General features: G+C 41.5%; 1 protein-coding gene across 1 annotated transcript; it reads right to left on the reverse strand.

Moving 5' to 3' along the window:
• Positions 1–1,360: 1,360 nt before the first annotated feature.
• On the reverse strand, positions 1,361–2,428 carry LOC138071844 (melanoma-associated antigen B16-like). Its single transcript, XM_068963237.1, has one exon. It carries the CDS (start codon positions 2,426–2,428, stop codon positions 1,361–1,363), a length of 1,068 nt encoding a protein of 355 aa, XP_068819338.1.
• Positions 2,429–10,809: the final 8,381 nt, after the last annotated feature.

Here is a 10,809-nt window from a genome sequence, read left to right on the forward strand (position 1 = left end):
CACTGAATTTGTTTTTCTGATGTTTATCTTTTTTTTTTTTTACAAGGGGAACTCAGGGAAGGACCAAGAGGGAAAACTACTTTTTCTCTCCTGCTCCTTCCATGCCACTTTGTTACACATTTTCATTCTTTTTATCCCTAACGAAACTTTAATTCTTATTTATTTTCCAAATTACACTGAACACAGCTTAATTGAAATTCCCTTTGAATGAAGTGAGCACTGGCTCTCCCAGGTGATGGCCAATTGTTAACCCGGTGACTTTTGGGTAGCCCATCATCTAGTTTCATGTAAAATTAACTCCTACTAAAGGACCTGAAGTATCCCAATGTCCCAAGTTGCCACATCTAATTGCATTAACACTTTGACAATCTCATAGGATTGCCCACCTCTACCCACTGACTCCTTCATTTTACTAATTGTTTAGAATATAAGATTCCACCACTGTCCTTAAAGGATTACTGTTTTTATATGTTAAACTCCATGGGCAGGTCCTGAGTACTTCACATTCCCAGTATTAAAGCTAAGCTTTACGAAGAGTAGGTAGTCACTGAAGGCTGGGGTAATAAATGGTTCAGTGAGTGTGAGATCCAATTTATTAACATTTATTTCTTACACACTGTTGAAAGAACTAGAAAATTCATGTACATTTCATTTACTTTTACAAAACAAGAACTAAAAGGGATAAGAATGCCTTAATAGCTTTAGACTTTCTTCTCTTTCCTTATTGATCCAAACTATCTTAATACTGATCCATCACATTTCTAAGAGAGTGTGTATAGCAATGCCATATTCTTATTACAGGTGACAAAATAAGACGGTTTCACAATTTGTTCTATGAAACAACAAAACTCTTACTTTAAACCTCATTATAACATTAAATGTGTGACCAGTATCATTCAAAAACTTGAAGATTTTGAAGGCAATTAAATCTATATTGAAAGAAACAACAGGGACTTTCCTGGTAGCCTGGTGGTTAAGACTCCATGCTTCCATCACAAGGACATGAGTTCGATTTCTAGTAAGAGAAAGAAGATCCTTCATGCTATGCAATGTGGCCAAAGAAATAATAAAAATTCATTTAAAAAATAAACAAAATAAACAATATTTGAATAGTACATACATCAAAAAATAGATAACTAATAAGACCAAAATAACTAAATAAAAAGTTAAAAAAATAAACATACAAAATAGGGAGACATAGGCACAAATACTGTCTTCCTTTCAGCCCCACCTCAGAGATAAATTCTACAAACACTAACTGCCTTTTTTCAACAATGCATGAAGAAACTATCCCTGACTCATTTAGCTGTTGGAGAAGCTGCTAGCCTTGGCACTAGAACTTGTAGTGGCAACTTCTGACTCAGGCTCTCTCTTCTTCATCTTGCAGAGCATCCTCATACTGAGATGTGAAAGAACTTGGGTCAGTCCCATTAACTTTGGCCAGAAACTCCAGGACCTTAATCTTGGTGGTTTCAGCATGAGCTCTGGGGATCAACAGGAACTCAAATCCTGCAGGATCAGTGTTGAACACCTGCCAGTATTCCAGATATTTTTCCTTCACAAGATCTTCAGTGATGAGCTTCCTGGGCTCCCCAAAGATGCAGTGATTCATCCCAGAATATATTCCAGTCACATTAAGAACTTCCCAGGCTTTGTCCTCTGTGGCACAGTTGCCCTTCATGAAGATCACATTCAGGATAAATATCAGGATGTCGGTCTTGGGCAGGCTCCCTTCACTGTGCTTTATCCCATCATAGATGAGGCCCAATTTAATGAGGAGGCGATAGCAGTGATTGGTACGATCCACTTCCATCAGATCAAGGCCAAAGAGCATCTTCATGCGTTCAGAGGCTCTCAGAAAGATCTCAGGGAAGTGGACTTCACACTTGTTGATGATAATCTTCAACGTATCTGCCTTTGTTATCAACTCTTTCATTTGATACTTAAGCAGCAGGAAATTCACCAGTAAATTCACCAGCAAATTCACTTCCTCATCTAGAGCATATATAGGCACACTCCTGGGGTCTAGCAGAGCCAGTGAAGTGCCTGGACTACTCTCTTCTTCCTGGATCATGTAGCCCTCTTCTGATTTGATGGATGAGGTGGCTGTAATGGCAGTGGAAGATGCACAGAAACTCTGACAACCTTCAGGAGTACTGGGAATACCAGCACCGGGATACTCCTTCAAATGGCCAGGCATTAGAAGATGGGAGGGGAGATGGGTCTCCTCCAGTGCGTTGGAGACCTGTGCAACCTCCAGGGACTGATACTGGATGCAGGTCCGAAGGCATTGATCATGGGAGCATCGTGACTCTCTGGATGCTGAGGCATGATGACTCTTGCTGGTAACAGACAAGAGTATTGTCAAGAAGGAGAACAAAGGGGAAGCACCACTTAAGCGAAAGAAAGCAGATGTGAGTGGCCTCATCTGGTAAGCTCCACTGTGCTGGCTCAGATAAAAGCTGCCTCCAGTGGACTTCTAACAACAGCACTAAATGGCTTCATGGGTCTCTTGACCTGGTGGCGAATAAGTCTCCAAAAACATGAAGGAGGAAGTGTGAATATTCCTCAGGGTGCAGTCAGCCAACTCGAGTGGATAATTCTCAGGGATCACACACAATAGGAAATTGTGAGTGGGCTCTGTAGAGCCACTTCTGTTTGGAAGAGTGTGGTTCTATTAGTCCTTCCTCAGGTCACACTTTGTCATTGGACAAGGCTTTGGTCACCTCCTCTATACTAACAAAAGGCTGTCCCTTTAAGACCAAAATCACATCCCCTAAGACAATTGAGAGGCAAGTGTGGTGTTACCTCCTTGAGAAACCCAACCTGGGTTTTCCCAGAGTAGACATCAGAGCTAGATTCTGTGCACATTATCAGTATGGTTTCAGTGTCCTCCACGTTCTCACTCATTTGCCTTGCTTTAAATCCAGGCAATTCCTGGAATGTCTTTTTATGCTAGTATGGGAATCTTCCTCAGAACAAAACCTCCACCTACTGAGATCTGGAGAAGGGCATTAGGGCACCTGAAAGCCCTGTCTGTAGCCTCTCAGCAGTGACAATGGAGCAAGGTTGCACTTTTTGTGATCCTGACTTTCCTTCAGTTATCATTAAGGGTCCTTCTCTTGACTATTGGTGGGGCTTTAGGTCTGACCATTCTGCAAACTGATGTCAATCCCTCTGCATACAAGAATGCCTTATCATTCTGAGTTACTCTAGGGTAAACTGTGGAAAGACACTCCATCAACCTTCACAAGGGCTTCCCTGTGCCAGTAGCAAAAGCTAGACACTGAGGAGGAAAAAAGGGGTGGCCTCTGCCTATATAAATCCCTGAGCTTCTTAGGGCTGATAACAGGGGAAGGACTCTTTGAAGTCCCCTCCATCTTGGGTTGATTAGTCCCACAATTCTCACATCCGCTTCTCAAACTGGATTCTGGTTGGTAATGTGCCCACTCTATCTACTGCTTGTGGCCCCCTTCCAATCAAGGCTTCATCTTGGTGAAACCCCAAAATGGAAGTAAGGAGAACCTCATGACAGGACATGGAGAGCTGACAAGAGGAGCAGACACTGTGCACATCCTCTTTCTTGGGGTCAGAAGATTCCCTAAGAAATCACTTGGGGTCCTCATAGGGATTCCTGCATGGTCTGAGATGCTTTCCTGTGGTGACATGACACCACCTGCCCCAGACTAAGGCTTCCACTCCCTCAGACTACAATGGCCAAGCAAATCAGCAGCACTTCCAGCTACCCCCAGCCAGGAGCCTCCCAGGGCCAATAGTCCTGCAAAGGCTCAGTGATTCACTGCTATTCTGGGGAGTGGGGGGTGGGGTGGAGGGGCTGGGTGTGTGGGTCCCCACAAGACTCACTCAGGGAACTCTGCTTTTGGACCTGTAGGTCAGGGACCCTGAGCCCTGTGCACAAAGGCCGCCACCTCAATCAGACTGCCAAACAGGAAGCATGTGGTAGCTCAGCCTGAACCTGCTTGTGTCTCCCAGGGTTGGGGTGGAGCTCTCATCAGGTGAGTGCACTCTTTTCTGGGGTAGGGGATCCCCTCAGTCCTCATTTAGAGGCTCACCTGACACCTGACAGCACCTGGGGTTCCTCCGGTTGCTGACTGGAGTCCGCACCTCGGATTCAAGCTCTCATAGCCTCGCTCTCTGCAGGTGCAAGTCAGGGGCTGTGACTTCCTGTGACCCCTGCCCTGGCATCACCAGAGCCACCAGCAGGGGTGGGCACTGCACACCCGGCACTCAGTTTTGGAGCAAAGGTGGCTGTAGCTCTTGTATGCAGTCCTCACATTGGGTTCTGCCAAGCCCCTGATGCCTCCTTCTGTTGAGCTGATGTCTTGACCGTCATTGCCAAGGTTGTCTTGCCCCTGAGAACCCTGAAGCGTAACTGAGGGTGTGTCTCAGCCTGACAGCCTTGACTGGGGCTTTTAGGATGAAAAGCAGCCACTAGCCCGTCTGCGTGTGATCCCCCTTTATTCTCTGTTGTTGTTCTCTTGTGTTCTCATTCATGGAGTTCTCTTTTTTGGCTTGTTTTTCATGATTTAAGATCCCCTGGAGAAGAAAATGGCAATCCACTCCAGTATTCTTGCCTGGAGAATCCCATGGACAGAGAAGCCTAGTAGGTTACAGTCCACGGGGTCGCAAAGAGTCAGACACGACTGAGCGACTTCACTATCACTAAGGCCTTCTGGGAAGTGTCTGATTCCAGCAAAGCCTTGATGAGTTCACTTACTGCAGTCCTTGCAGTGCTTGGAAGGAGTCATGTTCCAGCTTCAATGGAAAAAGGGGAAGTTGGAGCACAAGGCAGGCAGGGGCCAGGTCGGGGGCTGGGCTGTCAGAGAAAAGTGATGGCCATCTATTTCTGTTTTCACCAGTAAGACAGCCTCTTTCATACTTTATCCACTAAAAAGTGTGCTTTGTACATGGAGGGACTGAGATTAATGATTTTGAAAACCCCTGTTTTGTGAAGTTGTTCACATCCCTATATACAGAAACCATATGCAGATGATAAATATTCTGTCTTTATTTGCATTTTTATACTCTTGCTTTATTTTTCTATTCTTATTCTTGTAGCTTTGTTTTCTAGTCCACTTTAAAACAATGGCTTAAATATTTTCTTGAATCTCCTCATCTACTTTGTTTTTGTATCAAGGGGAGCCTGCTTGTTAGAATGTGTGGAGTAATTTGAAATATTTTTGTGTGATTTGGAAAAGTTTACATAACATGCTGATTAGTTTTTCCTGATTATATGGTGCAAGTAGCCTCTAGATCTGATGCAAACTATGTGGCTTTGGTTTAGTATTTCAGATTGTGATTGCTGATTTCAATTTTATATTTATAATGGGCCTACTCTTCACTTTATGTTTTGCTGAAAAATAGCCTTTCCCTTGGGTGTTCAAAGTTAAAGGCATAATCTTTATAATAAATCATTTCACATATAAATTCTCTGCCATTTAGTATAGTACACAAAACAGTACTATGAACCCTATTTCCCTGACACTCATCATAACCATCATCAATAGTTATATGTATGAGTCTGATTAGATCAGTATTTTTTTGGCCAATATGTTTGTTTTTCTGGCAAGAACATGCCCCAAATGGTATTATATTTCCACTGGGAGTTGTTGTTCAGTTGCTAAGTCGTGTTGAACTCTTCATAACCTGATGGACTGCATCACACCAGGCTTCCCTGTCTTTCACTATGTCCCAGAGTTTGAGCTATCTAGCCATCTTATCCTCTGTTGCCCTCTTCTCCTTTTGCCTTCATTGTTTCCCAGCATCAGGGTCTTTTCCAGCAAGTTGGCTCTTTGCATCAGGCAGCCAAAGTATTGGAGCTTCAACTTCAGCATGGGTCCTTCCAATGAATATTCAGGGTTGATTTACTTCAGGACTGACTTGTTTTATCCCCTTGTGGTCCAAGGGACACTCAAGAGTCTTCTCTAGCACCACAATTTGAAGGCATCAATTCTTCAGTGTTCAGCCTTCTTTATGGTCCAATTCTCACATCTGTACATGACTATGGGAAAAATAATATCTTTCATTATACTGGCCTTTTGTTAGCAAACTGATGTCTTTGCCTTTTAATATGTTATCTAGGTTTGTCACAGCTTTCCTTCCAAGGAGCAAGCATCTTTTAATTTAATGGCTGGAGTCACAATCTTCAGTGATTTTGGAAGGCAAGAAGATAAAATCTGTCACTGTTTCCATGTTTTCCCCATCTATTTGCCATGAAGTGATGGGGCTGGATGCCACGATTTTAGTTTTCTGAACGCTGAGTTTCAAGTCAGCTTTTTTAGTCTCCTCTTTCACGCTCATCAAGAGGCTTTATAGTTCCTCTTCAACTTCTGCCATTAGAGTGGTATCATCTGCATATCTGAGGTTGTTGATATTTCTCCCATCAGTCTTGATTCCAGCTTGTGATTCATCCAGCCAAGCATTTCACATGATGTACCCTGCATATAAGTTAAATAAACAGGGTGACAATATACAACCTTGATATATTCCTTTACCAATTTTGAACCAGTCTGTTGTTCCATGTAAGGTTCTAACTGTTGCTTCTTGACCTGCACACAGGTTTCTCAGGCGACAAGTAAGGTGGTCTGGTATTCTCATCTCTTTAAGAATTTTCCACAGTTTATTGTGATCCACACAGTCAAAGGCTTTAGCGTAGTCAATAAAGCAGAAGTAGATATTTTCCTGAAACTCCCTTGCTTTCTCTATGATCCAACGGATGTTGGCAATTTTATCTCTAGTTCCTCTGCCTTTCCTAAACCCAGCTTGTACATCTGGAAGTTCTCATGTACTTGAAGCCTAGCCTGAAGGATTTTCAGCATAACCCTACTAGCATGTGAAATGAGCACAACTGTGTGGTAGTTTGAACATTCTTTGGCATTGCCCTTTCTTTGGGATTGGAATGAAAACTCACCTTTTCCAGTTCTGTGGCCACTGCTGAGTTTTCCAAATTTGCTAACATATTGAGTGCAGCATTTTAACACCATCATTTTAGGATTTGAAATAGCTCAACTGGAATTCCATCACCTCCAGTAGCTTTGTTTGTAGTGATACTTCCTAAGGTCCACTTGACTTCACACTCTAGGATGTCTAGCTCTAGATGAGTAATCACACCACTGTGGTTATCCTGGTCATTAAGACCTTTTTAATATAGTTCTTCTGTGTGTTCTTGCCACCTCTTCTTAATCTCTTTTGCCTCTATTAGGTCCTTATTATTTCTGTCTTTTATTGTGCCTATCCTTACACAAAATGTTCTTTTGATATCTCCAACTTTCTTGAAGAGATCTCTAGTCTTTCCCATTTAATTATTTTCCTCTACATCTTTGTATTGTTCATTGAAGAAGGCCTTTTTATCTCTCCTTGCCATTCTTTGGAACTCTGCATTCAGTTGGGTATATTTTTCGCTTTCTCCCTTGCTTTTTGCTTCTCATCTTTCCTCAGCTATTTGTAAAGCCTCCTCAGACAACCACTTTGCCTTCTTTCATTTCTTTTTCTTTGGGATGGTTTTGGTTACTGCCTCCTGTACAATGTTATGAACCTCTGTTCATAGTTCTCCAGGCACTCTGTCTTCTAAAACTAACCCTTGAATCTATTTGTCACCTCTACTGTATAATCATAGGAGATTGGTTCAGGTCATACATGAATGGCCTAGTGGTTTCCCCTAATTTCTTCAATTTAAGCCTTAATTTTGCAATAAGCAGCTGATTATCTGAGCTATAGTCAGCTCCTGGTCTTGTTTTTGCTGACTGTATAGAGCTTCTCCATCTTTGGCTGCAAAGAATATAATCAATCTGATTTCAGTATTGACCAGTTGGTGATGTCCATGTGTAGAGTTGTCTCTTGTGTTGTTGGAAGAGGGTGTTTGCTATGACCAGTGAGTTCTCTTGGCAAACTCTGTTAGCTTTTTCCCTGCTTCATTTTGTACTCCAAGGTCAAACTTGCCTGTTACTCCACGTATCTCTGGATTTCCTACATTTGCTTTCCAATCTCCTGTGATGAAAAAGGATGCCATTTTTGGTTTTAGTTCTAGAAGGTCTTATAGGTCTTCATATAATTGGTCAACTGCAGCTTCTTCAGCATCAGTGGTTGGGGCATAACCTTGGATTAGTGTGATATTGAATAGCTTGCCTTGGAAACAAATCGAGATCATTCTGTTGTTTTTGAGATTGCACCCAAGTACTGCATTTTGGACTCTTGTTGACTATGAAGACTACTACATTTCTTCTAAGAGATTCTTGGCCATAGTAGTAGATATAATGGTTATCTGAATTAAGTTTGCCCATTTCCTCCATTTTAGTTCATTGATTGCTAAGATGTTGATGTTCACTTTTGCCATATCCTGTTTGACCACCTTCAATTTACCTCAATTTATAGACCTAACATTCCAGGTTCTTATGTAGTATTGTTATTTATAGCATCGGACTTTACTTTCAACACCAGACACATCCACAACTAAGTGTCATTTCCAATTTGGCCCAGCCACTTCATTCTTTCTGGAACTATTAATAATTGCCTTCAACTCTTTCCCAGTAGCATAGTGGACACCTTCTGACCTGGGGGGGCTCATCTTCCAGTGTCATATCTTTCTGCCTTTTCATACTGCTCATGTTCATGGGGTTCTTCATACAGAAATACTAGAGTGGTCTGCCATTCCCTCTAGGAGTTATATAATATCTGTGTCTTCCTTTTTTATGATCTTCACACTCTGATAATTATGACCATTCTCCATTCTCCACTACCGGCTACAGAATGGAAATTTTCTCATTCTGTCAATATCATATCTTTAAATCATTGAGAAGTTTTCTATAGGCCAAAACCTTTCCTTGTGGCCACTTTTTGCTGAGGTATTGTTATAAAAATACTTTTAGCTTTCTCTTAAAAGACTTTAATATCTGCACCTATATTTTACAGACTACTTTAAACTATTATCACTTATTTCTGTTTCTTTTGTGATTGAGAATATATTGAGATGAACAATATAAAACTATTGGTCATATAGATCTTATATAACAGAAGGAACAAACAAAATCTTTGTATGTTCTATCAAGAAGTGATCTGGCAGCAATGGCCACGGAGTGTATCAAGTCTGGAGGAGAAAGAATAAGTCTGGGGATATCTATCAGGTCAGTAATAGAAGTACATGAGATGATATGAGCTGGATAGAAAAAAGGCCAGCTCTTCTTCCCCATGTTCCACATGCAGTTTTTTTCTTCTGGGGCCTTCACTTTCAAAATGTGACAACTGGGACTTGGTGTTGTATTGGGAGAATGCTATCTAAGTCAATGATCTGTTCATTTCACCTTGCACTACATCATCACTCATGCTGACTTGCATTGCTCTACACCTCCTGAAATTATATTCTCTGGACTATATTGTTCCAGAGAAGAGCCACCAGGGAATAGCTTTTTGATTACAGACACACTGAAAACCAAGAGGTCATTATTGACCTACATGCAGTGCCATGCCAGAGTATCCAGATGTGATGGGAATAGAATCCCATTTATTCTTCCAGCGCTCCTTAATCAACTTGGATGTGGGCTTTGTGGTGATGATCCTGCAGTGCTCAACTGAAATGCCAAACATTAGTTATGCTTGGAAAGAATTTAAAGAGCAACTGAGTGAGGATATCGATTTCAAAGTGAAGGGAATGGTCTTTCTCTAAGGAAAGCAGTGTGCTTGCCTTGATATCCCTACTGCATCAGCAAAAGTAGTACAAGGAAAATGGCATGATTCACTGAAAAGTGCTGGCAGCTTTCTGTGGCCACAGAGCAACCAGAGCTAGAAGGACCACGGGAAGGATATTGCAACTTCTGGGGACAGTGGGAAGGTAGTCGAGGCTTCAATGGACAGCGTGAGGGCAACCGAAGTGTCAGGGGACAGTGAAAAAGAACTAGAAGCTTCAGAGGATAGTGAACAAGAGGTGGCAACAAAAGTAACAGATTCCAAACAAAGGTCAGAAGTGGAGTTTTAATACAGCATTCAGACAGGAATTTGAAGTAGAGGGTTTATGTGGCAAAAACAGAACTATGGTGAGCAGTATGGAACTGAACATTATTTTTCATGCTAAGTTAAAAACACATTGTATTTCCTTCCTGACCACTTGCCCAGACCCATCTCTTCAAGAGAGAAAAGCTTCACCTGAATTATTTCGTCTGATTGATGATTGTCATTTATAAATTTATTGCTACTTCTATCTTGGGCATTCCTTTGGAAAAGATGTATGGATTCGTTACATATTCTAATTCATTGCCTATAGATTATAAGATAAAGTCAAGCAGGTATCTGCTGATACTTTTTTAAGTTGACCTGTCTTTATACTTAGAAATATCTCTTAATAGTAGGCTTCCCTGGTGACTCAAATGGTAAAGAATCTGCCTGCAATAAAGGAGACCCATGTTCAATCCCCAGGTTGGGAAGATCCCCTGGAGAAGGAAATGGCAACTCACTCCAGTATTCTTGCCTGGAGAATTACATGGACAGAGGTCCATGGGATCACAAAGAGTCAGACATGACTGAGCATGCACACACATGCCTCCTAACTCCTGTTTTAAAATTGTCCCTCTTTGTTTAACCTGCTATCTCACTTTTTACAATGTCTACACACAAAAATATCTGAGCAACTCAAGCAATGGCACAGTGTCTCCCAAAGAGTAGACTGTGAATGTTTTGGAGATAAATGAACCAATGAACTTGGTATCTAATTATTAAGATTAAATTTCTCCAATATTCTTTATAACTAAATACAAATAGATATCTTTGGTTTTACAAAATGACATTAAAAAGCATTAGGAA

Source organism: Capricornis sumatraensis, chromosome X, assembly GCF_032405125.1.
Source record: "Capricornis sumatraensis isolate serow.1 chromosome X, serow.2, whole genome shotgun sequence".
Taxonomy (NCBI): Eukaryota; Metazoa; Chordata; class Mammalia; order Artiodactyla; family Bovidae; genus Capricornis; species Capricornis sumatraensis.

Coding starts and splice junctions, on each gene's coding strand:
- LOC138071844 (XM_068963237.1), bottom strand. CDS start 2,428: ATGAGGCCACTCACATCTGCTTTCTTTCGCTTAAGTGGTGCTTCCCCT.